Source organism: Haemorhous mexicanus, chromosome 13, assembly GCF_027477595.1.
Source record: "Haemorhous mexicanus isolate bHaeMex1 chromosome 13, bHaeMex1.pri, whole genome shotgun sequence".
In the NCBI taxonomy this organism is placed as follows: domain Eukaryota; kingdom Metazoa; phylum Chordata; class Aves; order Passeriformes; family Fringillidae; genus Haemorhous; species Haemorhous mexicanus.
In genome coordinates, this window is record NC_082353.1 from 8,168,026 (window position 1) to 8,182,489 (window position 14,464).

A 14,464-nucleotide genomic window follows, 5' to 3' on the forward strand; every position below is an offset into this window, starting at 1 on the left:
GATCTTTATGCTCTGTGTAGAAGAATGAAGAGATTTGCAGATGGGAACTCCAAATGGCTTCTGTTCTGTTTTTCTGAGATCACGCTTTCTTTCTTCCACTCTAAAATACAAAGTGAAAAGCTTTCTGATTTACAGGAGATTATAAGTAACAAGAAAAAGAGATGCAAGTTCTGTCCAAGTGTGAAGTATACATTGCTCCAACGACTTAGGTCCACTAAGTCAAAGTAAAACTGTTCTATCATTTCAGGTATTTTCCTGCAGGAAAGCTGGAACAATATGCTAATTAGGGACTTCATCAGTTAAGCTCTGTCTAAAATATGCCTGTCAGTTGTTTTGAGAAATATGATGGAAAAACCATCACATGGGGACCAGTGGGAAGTTGTTCCTGGAACCATCTGAAGAACAGGGTCCTGGCTCTGGAAGGGGAAGTTAGTTCACAGTTCTTGGTTCTCTCAGGACCACAAAGAGGGTGTATTTTTTGGATAAGAAAGTGACATTGGAAGGACCCAACCTTAAAAAAAAAATATTGCAGGCAGTGCATTATTAGCTGGTTCAGAAAAGTGAATACTCTCTAGGCGACAGCGTTTAGAGGAACAGCTATTATATTTGGCAAAGGAAAGAGTGATTTTGACATAAGTTAAAACAGAAGTCTGAATCCCTAGTTGGTATTAATAGATGTGAATTTAGTGAAGCCTTGAAGCATTAGTTGTCCTCTCCTGGGTCACTGGGCCATTAGGATAGCAGGACATTTTACTTCTAGGTCCATGAAACCATGAGATTCATTGGTGAGAACCAAAAAGCCAGAGGTAGCTGTGGTGTTTGCTTGTGGCTTTGTTGGTTTGGGGTTTTGTTTGTTTGTGTTCTGGTTTGATTTGGTTTGGTTTTAAAAAGTACTTTGAGTGTAGTCTGAGGCTTTTATCCCACTAATCTCCACAGAGAGTTCAGGCTAGAACATATGTGTCAGTAGTAGCAGTACTGAAGTAATCAGAGCTAAAGTGGTGGAACTGTCAGCTCACGACACCCCTGTGTTTGTAGTGTGGGTGTGCTCAGGCTAGAGCAGCAGTGCAGTAGGATTCACTTGGGAATGGAGTGTGCTGCTGACAGTTTATAGAAGCTGTCCTAAAGTTGTATCTTTCTCAGGTCCTATTATGCCCAACTGCCTAAACAAGCACACCCAGTGTAACAGTGACTGTCAGAGTCACGCTCCTGTCAGCTCACATGGGCTTGTGCAGCAGCATTCTGAAAACCCTGAGCTTCGTTTTCACATTTAAAGGAGAAAACCTTCTGGTTCCTGCCTGTGTTTCATAAAGAACGCATTGATAGACTTGTGTTCTGTAAGGCATCTTGGTTCAGTTGAAGATGAATATGGAAGGATGCAGGAGGGCTGTGGGCGATCTTCAGCTGCTGCTGCAGCAGGTCCATGGGCTTTTGGCATCTACTCCCTGATCTTTGCTGGGCAGTGCTCCTGGGCAGGGCAGCAGGATAGCCCCAGTTTGAACTGGTGGGTTGCTGGGGCTCCATGGGGTGCTGAGAGAGCTGCAGGTGTTGGAGGGAGCAGCAGCTTTGTGATGGGCACAGAGCAGTGTGTGTGTGCTGTCTGCAGGTGTCCCCTGAGCCGCTGGGGAACCTGGAAAAGTGCAGTAGGCTGCTTGTGCAGGGCTGGAGCTTGTGATGTTTTGTTTTTTCTGCTTTGTTTCTTCTTTGCTTTTGTTTCCTCAGGCATCTGTCAAGTCCCTGCTATCTAAAAGTGTTTTGATGACCTTAGGACCATCTCTTCTGCTGCTGAGGCCTGGTCTGAGCCTCTGCTGCTCCCCTTGCTGAGGGGGAGGCTGTGGCTGCTGCAGCCCACAGCACACCTTGGCCCAAGCATGACAGTCTTAGGTTTTTCAAAGAAGATGTAGACAAACGGTTTCTCTGCCATCAAAAACTAGCTCAGTTTGCAAACACAGGAGCTTGCATTTTCTTCTTTGCAAGCAGTAATTTGTATTTTCTTCTTTTTGCACTTTTTGGAGACAGTCATTAACCATTGCTTCTATCCCAACCTGTGATAAATAATGCTATGTAGCTGATCAGTTTAAGTTGATATTTAAGTATTAGTGACATAACAAGTGGAAGAACTGAATGTGTGGCTGGTTTTCTTTTTAGATGATTCATCAGCAGCCTAACCCGGGTATACATTATGAGTATATCATTCCAGGAGACAATGTCATTAGTCCTCAGTTGCTTGCTCACAGGAGGCCAGGTAAAATGCCACCATTTCCTTTTATCACTTTTTGCTACTTAATAAGCTAATGGAGAAATTCTTACCAATGAATTAGTGTAAATGCTGTCATTGATGTGGGAGAGGCCCAGAATTTCAACCTACATGTTGAATGAGAACTCACCATAGATTTAGTAAAACTTCAGTGAATTAAAACTGGCAGGGTTTATTATGCTTTAGCTGGAAAGATTACTGCTTTGAGTAGAAGTGTTGTAACCATGTCTCAGAAATGAAATAGAACATGATCTTTATTTTCAGAGTGTTTTTCTTTCTGAGATAATTTAAAACAACCCTCCACAGTTCCCCTTTCCTCTTGCAACTGGAGAGGATCAAACAGAACAGTGTTCTCTTCCCAAGCAACAATGTGGGCAGCTCCTGCCTGAGCTGTGGGTATGTGCTGTGTGTACATACCCACAATTCTGAAGGACAGGAGAAACTTTGCAAGTGAATTTGGTCCTTGCTTTAATGTTCGTGACTTGCTTTGACAAATTTCTGAGTGTTTGGTATGTTCATAATGAGGAGCAGCTGTGCTGTGACATGGGGAGGCACAGAATGCAGAGCATGGAACAAAACAAAAATGCTTTGGGAAATTTTGACACTGGGTGCATTAACTCTATGTTGTCTTTGGAGATTCTTCAGTTTTTAGTTTTTAATGTACTTGCTGGCTAAGACTTGGTTATCGTAGTTTAAAACAACACAATCTTTACAGGTCACTATTAGGCAGTCTCTACATAGCAGATTAAAGCTGCTTCCAAGTTTAGTGATTCTCCAGTTCTAATTATTAGAGAATCATACCACAGACTAATAGGCTCATTATTTTACTTTTCTGGTATTGTCCATCATCAGGGGAGCCGCTGAATGGTCAGTTAGGAATGCCAGAAAGTACAGGTCGTGAGGATGAGGATTTGCATAGAGAGACAGACATTCTCACTGGACAGTCAGCTGGAACTTTTCCAGTTATTCAGCCAGGAAGATTTCCTTCTCATCAGCCGGAAAACCAGGTGCCTGCTATGCAACCACCAAGACAAAACCGAGAACACAACTGGAAACAGGTTGGAAAAACTGAGTGCACTACTACATGTGGGAAAGGTAAGTGCTTTGTGTGTGCACAAGGCATTGTTGGACCTGCTGTTTTCTGTTCTCTTACAACCAAAGGTCACGTCACTGCTGTTACCTGTGCTTATGTTTAAATCAGTAAAACCAGCTAAATTAAAAATAGAAAGCATGGAAATTATAAGGAAAGATATGGCATTTGCCTCTGAAAGGAAATATTTCAGCATTTATGGCAAGCTGCTCTCTCCCATGCCCTTGATACACAGCTACTTTCCTCAGCATCCTTTGGCATTCTTTACCATTCCTTTTGCCTCTCCAGCTTTGTCAGATACACCCACTGTGCTTTTTGTGTCTTTGTCAACAGTTTTCTGACCTTCCTGGGAAGGTTTCACAGGTGTTTCATCAGACTTATCTTTGTCTCACTGGATGTTGCTGGGGCAGCACTGATGTGACTACAGAAGTCTGAGGTTTTAACAGGGAAGAAGTGGGAAGGAAAAGGGATGGAAAGAGCCTGGTGAACTTTTGGGAATTGGTTCATAAAGTGCTTGCATATACTGCAGAGATTAAGCTTTGCTGCCAGACATTCACAGTGACCACAGATTCAATAATGCAGAACACAAGCAATTACTTGGAAGAATAAGTTTTTGTGATGGTAAAAGTGAAATCTTTTGTACTAAGCATAGCCACCCACCACCATACCATAAAACTGCAGAGGTTTAAAATAAACATGTACCAGTGTGGGAGCTCAGCTGACTGTCACCAGTTCATATACACATAGAACATTTGCTTCCTAATTAGTTTGAGAAGACACTTTAAATTTGGTCCAAGGCCAGGTGGGTGTGCATGTTATAGCTACAGACAGCTGAAAAAAATCCAGCAATATTGATAGCAATCAAAATTGCTTCTCAGTTAAAAAAAAAAAAAAAAAGAAAACTACTTGGAGAAATTACTGCAAAAGTACTAGAGCTAAAATACTACCAGTAAAATTCAGACTTCCTTAAGTCAGCCCTTTTGTGGAGAAAAATATTTTAGTTGGCATTTAAGCACACTGTGCTTTTAGTACAAGTCATCTAGGCAGAATCCATAATTGTGTCTGATTATTGGCTAGCAGTAATCAGTCTGTATCAACTGCTGAGTGACTGAATTCCATATTCAAGGTGAATTTCAGTATCCAAATCAGGTAATTTATGGTGCAGTTGCAGGAACACATCAGGGTAAATGTGTTCTTCCTTTCCGTTATAGAAATCTTGGTTGTGTGTGCTGTGGCCTTGATCAATATTGGCACATGTTTTTGTCCTTTCTGCAGAGATCTGGTCACCCTTGGCAGTGGTATTAATGAAATCTGAGTCAAAATGAAGATAGCAAAACTCTAGGACTTTAAAAAAAAATAAAATAAAATAAATTAATTTCAGCCTCCTATTTAATCCATGAAATTTAGCAACAGAGCTGTCAGAAATAAGTGTCTCTTTTCCCATTTTATGAAGAATGTGTGCATGTTCTGATTAAGTTAAATTCAAAAGAAACTGGATCTTGACAGCTGGATCGTGAGACTATTGAGACTGTATGAACATTTCTTGTGGTCTTGATCAGATGCCCCTGACTCTCTGATGGCCCTAAGGCATTTCAAGCCAAACTAGGTTATGCAGGCTGACAAAGAAAGGAGTGGAAAAATCAGGAAAAAAAAAAATCTGTACTGTTGAAGGCTTTGTTTTCATTTTGCATCATTCAGTATAGGACACTTTCTGCCTTTTTCTTTCCTCTATGTTTTCCATTTTCTTCTACTTTATTTCTTCATGCAGAAATAGAGATGATGGTTTTTAATTATTTTTTTATAAGTCCACCAAAGTTAAATGACCTTAGGAAATTCCAAGTTGCAAGAAGAAAAAATAAGTTATTTTTGTGCTACCTAAAGAAAAGGGAGGCTAAATTAACAGTTTTGATGAAAACCAGAGAGATTTCAAACCACGTTTGTAAAACTTTGGCTTAGAAAAAGACTCTATTATCTTTTTTTTTACCAAGTGAAAATGCTTCCCATGAGAACTGCCACCATCTCTTGTCCTAGATTTCCATTTAAGATGACTGAGCAAATAGATCTGCTGGAATTTGGACAGTGCAGAAACTGCTACCACATCCTGTCAGCTCTTACATTTGGAAATGTTGGATTAAACCTTTGTCTGTATTTCCTGATGCCAATTTACACTTTTGCTTTCTGCATCAACCTTGGATGCTGCTGTCATTGCTGCAGAGTGTTTTGCAATTCTTTACCTCATTGACTGTTTAATTTCAGGATCACAGTACCCAATTTTCCACTGCGTCAACAGAATCACTCACGAGGAGGTACCTGAGGGTTACTGTGATAGCAGCACTAAACCCATTCCAGAAGAGGAGGCCTGCAACCTCTTCCCATGCCCTGCTTTGTAAGATACTATAACTTGAGTGAAATATCCCAGTATCATTGAGATCTTGCATGTCAAGGGGGCTAGTCTAAGTAGGAAAGTAGTTTGACTTTCTAAATACAAGATTTCTGAAATAAAATGAGTAAACATTTTAGATACTTCCTTTAAGTGTGTGTCTGTGTCTTCATGCTTGTAAAGAAAAAACTGAAAATAACATATTTATACAAAGGTGACTGAATAAATACAGTGAAATTTTGGAATGACAAGGATCTATCTAGAAATTTTTTCAGTCTCTAAAGTTAATTATATTTGTTCATTGCTTATCATTTACTATTTCAGTTTTACTGATGAATGAGTGCCTGGATGCATTTCGTGATTTTTGTGTCGTTGTCTTTTAGAGCCTTTGCTGCAGAAAAATACAGCACATATTAAATATTTTCAGAAGTGTCATTAGAGCAGTAATATATATTATAGACAGATTCTTTTAAAAACCAAGTAGCAGTTACAGGCTTGAGCAACATTTGTAATATGTCTTGAGACCGTGAACTGTGCAATCTGTATCCAGCTCATAATTACCAGCCTCTGCAGGAAGGCTGTGTGAGCAAGTGTGTGATGGTGCCTCCGAAGGGATCGCTGACACACAGGGACTGAAGTGGGATTTTATAGGATTCTGGACCAGCATAAGAATCATGTCATTTCAATTCTGTTAAGATCAGTGTTAGAGAATTCTTTGTGGAACAAAGATATCCTTTTTTTTTTTTTTTTCACTTCAGCTGGGATATAGGGGAGTGGTCTGAGTGCAGCAAAACGTGCGGGCTGGGAATGCAGCACCGGCAGATCCTGTGCCGGCAGATCTACGCCAACCGCACGCTGACAGTGCAGCAGTACCGCTGCCAGCACCTGGAGAAGCCTGACACCACCAGCACCTGCCAGCTCAAGATCTGCAGCGAGTGGCAGATCAGGACAGAGTGGACCTCAGTAAGTAGGATCCATTCATTTGGGGTAGAACACCTCAGAAAGAATTCAAATTTTCCTCCAGGTATCACTAATCAAATGTTAATTTGGTTCTGTTTAAAACAAAGTGGAATATTAAAAACCTGGGAAATAAGCAAATCTTAGTTCAATAAATCCCTGCTTGACTACGACCATCGGTTTCCTAACCAGAAAGATATCTTAGCAGGAATAAATGAATGAACTGTATGATCCCAGCTCCCTGGTAAACCACTGCAGTCCTTGCACAGAGTCCTAATGCAGCCTCCCTTTTGTCACAGTGTTCAGTGCCTTGTGGAGTGGGGCAGAGGACTCGAGATGTGAAGTGTGTCAGCAACCTTGGGGACATTGTCGATGATGAGGAATGTAACATGAAGCTGCGGCCAAATGACATCGAGAACTGTGACATGGGCCCCTGTGCCAAGAGCTGGTTCCTTACAGAATGGAGTGACAGGGTAAGGCTTCTCAGTATCTTTATGCTGCCAAACCTTCTAAAACAAGAGCATCAGAATTTTAAAAATACACATTGGTACAGCCATAAAAGGAGTAATCTTATTTTTCATGTTTATTCTTGGTCTTTTAAACGGGCAAAAGCAAACAAAAAAATAATGATCCCAAGGGCTTCTTGAGTTTGTGTTAAGATACAAGAATGCATAGAAAGGGCAAGCCTGTGCATACATGGCCAAATGTCCAGACTTAGAATTGACTCTGAGTCTGAACTTTCCAAAATGTTGAGTGTGCTGAGATTTATTATTCTTCTTGCTTAGTGCTGAGTCTTGAGATTCAGACTCTTAAAAGTTTCCCCACTGGTTTTTTAAGGGATATAGATTTGAGGCCTGTTGTCTGGGTTTAAGTTCAGTCCATAAACCAATTATCTCATAGGTGTGAAAAGAGGAGAACAACTTCATAAAGTGATGAATACTTGATTCAGGCTCTTGTATTTTGTGAATGTGGATGTCAGGGTTAATTTTCTTCCAATGAGTCAGATTCTCTGCATGAAAGCAGGAAAACCAGAGTTTATTTAACTTGTATCGTGATTGGGCTCAGAGTTGTTGTTCAGTGGTGATATTTATATGCTTTCATTAAGAAAAAACATGGGCTACAAACATGGGCTAAGAAAAGCCTGATATTTTGGTCCCTCTTGTGGATGCTTGCATATCAGTTTCATCTGTAGGCAAGTTCAGCCTTCAGTCTGTCTTTGTTTTGACAGACAAATAACATAATTTATCAGTGAAGCTGTAAGATTACATTCATAACTTCATGATTTCATTGTTTGGACCACTTTGTAATAGTACCTCTGAGAGCCAGGAATGTCAGGCTCACAGGCTGGGCATTAGTTTGGACACTCAGAAGATTTTCCACGTGGTTTAGATGCCGAGATGGAGCAGGAACTTTACAAGCAGGGCAGGTACCTGCTATGTCACAGAACTTTAAAAGGCTGATCAGACTCTTGTTACAAGGTCTGCTAAATTTTCAGCCCTCAGACAACTCAAATAGATTCTTTAAAGAAAACAATAATATAGACTACTTAATCTGTGTCATAGTGACTTTTTTTCCCAGTGTATGCTCCTGCATAGTATGGACAGAATGATACCAGGAGAAGCTGAGGTATTAGGTGCAAAGGGCAAAGATTTTGCTGTAGGGAAATGGCAGTGCTTTTTTTTTCCTGCCTTTTTTTTTCCTCATAGATTTGTTCTTTGTACGGTGCTGTTAAATCCATTATACCCTCAAAGACATCGTTTTGCCCAGCTGCTATCATCCAGTGCAGTTCTACCACATAAAGCACAGACATTGCAGTGAAAACTCTAGCACCATCCTCTTGAATATTTTACATTGATATTTAGTCCTCTGCAGAATTAAAAGCAGCTTTTGAGCTGAAGGTTATAACTATAGAATGTTATTATGCTTATTTATACGTGTTAAATGAGACGTAGAAGTGAAGCAGGTAATGTGGAAAATGTTGGAGGTTTTTTTTTTTTTACCACAGACTTTTTAGGGCTGGAGAGTAAAGAATGGATTTTGTTACCTTCTCAGTTTATATAAGTGTACAGATTAATTTCTTCCAAATGCTTGCTACTGTAGTTGGCATTATTCACCATCACTTCTGCCAGGAGTGGGTTTGGAGTTTGATTCACAAAGAGGATGTAAGAAACAGCTTATTTTAGGAAAAAAGTAGATTTGAGGTGAAACATGCAGGATCTCCTAAGATTCACACATACCTCATAACTGAGATGTTGAGACATTCAGGGGCAGGCAATGAAGTACAGCAGCAGTGAACAGCTTTGCAAGGTCAGGCTCTTGGCCATTAGCTGTCTTCTTGTGCCTTGAAAGAGCTGCAGCTTAGGAGCAGAAATTTCTCTTTCTTTGCAGAGGAGTGTGTTTCTGTTGAAAAACAAAAAAAGAATTCTGTCATGGAATAGAAATGGTCATTCCCAGGTGTATGGGCTTTGCATGTGTCATTTCCCAAAACAATTCCTTAAAAAGTACTTGAAGCCAAACCACACTTCAGCAATAAGCATAGATCAGCGATGGGCAGCCACAAATGGTTCAGATAAGCAGCCAAAAGTTCAAATGCTTTAAAAAAGCTTGTTCAAACCTCTTGAGTCTGCAAAACTGTGGTGGAAATCTCACAAGAACAGACCTTCTTTGTGAGATTTATTACATGCCTACTTCAAGTCCCAGCTGGAAATACCACAGAACAGTCTTGCCCATTGTATTTTGACATTTCAGCCATGCCTAGAAATAAGAGGTAAAAGAACTTATCATAACTTTTGGAACTTTGAAATGGTTGAGTTCAAACTTAGTTACAGCTGGAAGAGAAGGCCTTTTCTGAACCCACTTTGAAAACACTTCATGTGTACAGTTGTACATGCAGCAAGTAGAGATTTCCAGAAGCTTGTCAGAGATTGGTTAGGCACATACTTCCTCTTTCAGCAAGGGGTAGATCAGACTTCCCTGTCTGGATTGATGGGATGCATGGGCTATTACAATATAGCCTTGGTTAACTAGCAAAACATCAAGAAAAAACCACAGCAACATAAAAAATTACCATTGTCTTTGCTAGCAGCAGATGTTCAATTTCAGGATAATTTGACATGGGTATTCTGTAACACCGTTTTGAGAAAAGAACATGGTCTAATGTAGGAATGGCGAAAAGATGTTGTGTCTTCTTATTTTACTGAGACCATGCAAAGTTTTAATGGATGCAGAAATCACGCTAGTTGCCTATATTATCATTAATAGTTTCTGTGGTTCTGAACTAGATGATTATATCGTTACTTTCCCTAAGTGTGACTTCAGCAATATTACATATATGCACTTAAAAAATGTGTAGAGCATATACAAATTTGTGTGTAGGAGTTGTGTTTCCTTCCCAGGGGTGGGCTATATGTTGCTTTACCCTGTAAATAACACTTGGCTGCCTTCTTGCCTGTTCTCCAGTCTTGTTTTCCCACAATGTATTTATGTATTTTATGGGCCACCTGTTTCGCCCCATGGCATTGACCTCCTTGGTGTTGGTTTCTGCACACAGTGAATTTTTATATATGTAATTAAAAACCCCTTCATGTTCCTAAGACAATGCAGTTCTTGATTTGTGGTATTTTGATAAACAGGTATCAGAGTCCATTGAGTGCATATTTCACAAACAAGGTGTGTGGCCACCATGTGTGCTCTGGAAAGGAAGGGAGGAAAAGCAATTAATTCTTGGGAAACAAACACTTCTTTTCTGAAAAGTGTATGCTCTTGTTCCTTGTATGGGAAATAGGTCTAAACACCATCTATTGAACCCCCAGGCTCAGTCTTGAGAGAAGCAGATATTTTCACCCACTTCAATGGAAAAGATTACAGGTTGAAATCTGTAGTAGCAAAGTGAAACTCGTTGATCTTACTTTGTCTGTGCCTGTCTTTGCATTTATTGCTCTATCTTGAGCATAAATAAGACAATTAACTAAAGTTTCATGGCTTTGACTTCTATATGATCCTTAACCTCTTTTGCCTATAGAGAGTCTGGACAAACTTTTGTGATATTTTTATGTGCATTTGTAGAAAGATTGCTTCCTGTCTCATAATTCTCTAAAGATGTCATCCTGCATTAAAGCAGCAGAGTTCCACCAAACAGTGTCCATTAATCAGTAGAGTAAATCTGGTGAACCTTACTGAACTTAGCAACAAAATGGGATTGATGGGAGCAGATGAGATTCTTGCAAACATTTCACATGACTGATTCTTTGACAGCTCTAATTGCTGGAAAGTTTATTTCTCCTATGGGTCAGGAGAGGGAAACTGCATTCTCCTGATTTACAGCAATGGGAGACTCACCAATGTTTCCTTCCAGCTAACTGGAGCATTTCCCTCCTGCATTTTTCTTTATTCGTCATTGCCATCTCCTCTGTTCATTTGTTTCTCATTTTATGTTTAGAGCCTACTTAGAAAAGAAGCCAAAATACAAACAATTCTTAGATGTTAATGAGATTCTGCGGCCAAAATAAAATCTTGGGAAGAAAGAAAAAATGCTGCACATCAGGGAACATAATCAAAACAAACCAAACACATGCTCTGGATTTCACTCTTCATTAAAAGGAGTAACAGCAATGCTTCTGTAATATTCTCCTGCAAGAGAACTGTAGTAAAAGGAGAACTTCATAAAAACAATGAATTATTCCTCTCAATTCTAAACATTGCCTAAAAGGTTCAAGTGTGTTTGTTGACCAGTCAAATCTGGAACTACCAATGAATATTGTAGCTTACACTATTCTTTCACTGCTTTTTATTTAAATCTGGATACTTCACTTTAAATCTCCTGAATCTTGGGGGAAAAAGAAAAATCACCATTAAGCTTGTGCAAGAGTTAGTTATTTTATACTAAAACATTATTTGTTTTAGTATAAAATAAAAGCAAGATAAAATACCCTTTTCATTGATTTCATGTGGTATTTATATGGAAATAGAAGGTTTGCATTCCTTACGTATAAATATGTAACTCACTTCATATTTGCAGTGAAGCATTCAGCCAGGAAGATGTGATAGAAGGGTGGCCAAGGTCTACAGAGATTTGTGTTTCCTTGTGACCTGGCCTGGCTTTGCCCCAGTTCAGCCCCTGCAGCCTGCCTGGCTGTACCTGTGGCCCAGTGTCACAAGGAGGGGGCAGGCAGGGTCCAGCTTGTCAGGCAAGATCAGTGACGAGGCAGGGGCAAGGTCAGGCTCAGGGTCAGAGCAGGGACAGAGCCCGGGGTCAGAGCCAGCCCAGCCACCCTGGGGCAGGGCCAGGCTCGGGCTGGGAGCCAGTCCCGGGGGGAGGGAGCGTGGAAGGGCAGGCTGTGGCTGGGCAAGGCACCTCTCTGAGGAAACCTGGGATGGAGCAGAGATTGAAGGGAGAGCTGGGACTTGAGCAGGGCCTGCCTGGCCAGGTGAGGCTGGGCAGGGCCCCTTCAGAGTGCTGGTGCACTCGGGCCCTGGGCAGTGCTGGCAGCTCTGCAGGTAGGGGCACAGTGGGAGCCAGAGCACAGCGGTGCCTTCCCTGCTGCTGATCACTGAGGGGACCTTGGTGCTGGGCTTGGAGGGTGCCATGGAGCTGCTGCATGCATAGGTGCACTCTGAAGGGAAACTATTTCAATCTAGGTATCAGAAAATGTTTTCACAGTGCCAAAAGATATTTCTTCCTTCACTCCCTTTTTAATTTCTTTTTTTTTTTGTAAGAAATCAAGGCAGCTCTCAGTGGGTTTATGTCTTTTGAAAATCTGCCCCAGTCTGCTGTGGCAGAAGTGATCTTCTGAAATACAATTCTGAGTGTATTATTGGAAAAACAAAGGTTACATAATCTGTCTAAAATCCCTTCTGAAATGGATTTTCTCAGAGTAGGTCAAATAATGCTAAGGAGTTTTATAAATGTATTTGAAACATAGATTTTTAATTTTTTTTTGTTTGTTTGTTTGCAGTAACATCAGGCAGATGACTGTAAAAGTCCTTACTGTCTTGTGGGACATAGTTAAAGTGACGAAGGTTAAAAGTGTGGTAGAGAGAAATCCTGCACAAATGGGGGTGGTTTACTCAAACTCAATTGGTTGTTATTTAAAACTTTAATTAAGGCTAGCAGTGATGCTGTGTCCTGTGTGAAAGCTCCCTGGAGGCCCAGGAGAATTCCTGCTGCCACTCTCCTGTGCTCCGCTGCCCCATTTGAGTGTAATGAGTAGGGCTGGCACATCAGTGAAGGGGAACTGGCACTGCTCAAAGGGATTTTTTTGCTCTGCCCTTGTCTTGTAGCTGTCACAAAAATTCAGTCTTCCACTCACAGTTTTCCAAGTTTGCAGGAACTTGCCTTATTTTCCTGGACTGCTGCTCAGTTGCTTTCCAACAAGTATCAGAGACCTGGATGAGGGGTTTTATTTTTAGTTTTTAATGGGTATGGAAAGCTTCTGAAATTGAACTCATGAGGGAAGGACCTCAGGAAGAGGAAAAATGGCAGACTCCTTAAAATACAGACGGAGGTTTCTGAGGAATTCGTGCCAATTAAAACAAGACTGTGAAACAAAATATCTTTAATAATAGGACCAGAATAAAGTTGCAGCTTGTGAAAGTTCCTCATGTTTCACAATGTTAGGTTATGGCAGTTACTATGTATTAATGCAACAAATCAATGGCGCCAATTTGAAAGTAATGGGTGTGTCAGTTGTGAAAAACAAGGGGAAAAGTTTCATTATCCAACTCCCTACACCCTGCCTTGGACCTTAGAAATCCATGATTTTCACAGAGAAGATTTTTTGCTGAAAAGGAGATAAAAACATGAAAAAACAAATGCATAATGTGAAACATTCAGGTTTAAGTTTGCTTTGTAAATCCTTAGAGGGTAGTTAATCTGTAGTAAAATCTTGCAGCAGAGAGTGGAACAACCCTATACCTTCCCATTTGGTATTTCCTCTGTTATTTGATATGCAAGCCTGGTTCATAACATAATCATTTAAAACATAAGACTAGAGAGATATTCTGGATGCCTTTACAGACTAAATTTGTTCCCAGCTCTCATTTGAAAAGCAGAAAAGCAAACTAGGTTGTCAAATGAAAATTAGTTATCAATAAGAAAAGTATTTGCAGAGTATATGCATGAGTTCTCTCTGCTTAATGTAATTGGACACACTTGGAATAGGAACAGCCACAGAATTGGTTTCTGTAGGTTTGAGTGGGAGCCAGGGTGTGGGGCTGAGCTCACCTGTGAGTGGCCTGTCTGAAATGGGTGCAGTTTAGTTGTAGTTTAGTTGTGGTTTATGTGACCAGGAAAATGTTCACTACTAGCACAATTTACATTATTCTTGTAGTTTCAATATTTTACCACTTTACCTTGAAAAGGCCTCCTTAGCCATGAAATTGGTTTGCTGAGGAGGTGAATCTATTTTACATACCTGCTCGAAGGGGGAAAATTTTGTTGTGCACCACCAACAGAAAAGGTTCATTATGTTATTTCTAGGCGTCATTTAAGAGATGCTTAATTACTTGATCTTGCAGATGGAGGAAGAAACCTGAATTTCTACTTTTTCCAAAATTGTACTTTGTTAGAAAAATTGCTTCTAAAGAGATGAATCACTTCTTTAGTTCTCATTCCATTTCAGTAAAGCTTTGCTATTCTATTTGAACATCTTGTGAAAGAAATCAACTTGCTGATAGGAAAAGTGGTTTTCTATTCTGTATCAGTGAAATAAGTGTAACATGACTACATGTTTCACACAAGTAACCAGTGTTCTTCCCTGCAAGTGAGTAAAGAGCAGTTTGCTAC

At 40.3% G+C, this 14,464-nt stretch overlaps 1 protein-coding gene across 1 annotated transcript in view; it reads left to right on the forward strand.

Annotated features, from left to right (window-relative positions):
• Positions 1-14,464, forward strand: part of THSD4 (thrombospondin type 1 domain containing 4) — a 92,263-nt gene that overhangs the window by 64,409 nt on the left and 13,390 nt on the right. Inside the window, exons 4-8 of the mRNA XM_059858222.1 lie at positions 2,146-2,242; positions 3,107-3,349; positions 5,601-5,730; positions 6,483-6,687; positions 6,981-7,154. Of these exons, the coding sequence (XP_059714205.1) occupies positions 2,146-2,242; positions 3,107-3,349; positions 5,601-5,730; positions 6,483-6,687; positions 6,981-7,154 (849 nt within the window). The remainder of the gene's footprint in view (positions 1-2,145; positions 2,243-3,106; positions 3,350-5,600; positions 5,731-6,482; positions 6,688-6,980; positions 7,155-14,464) is intronic.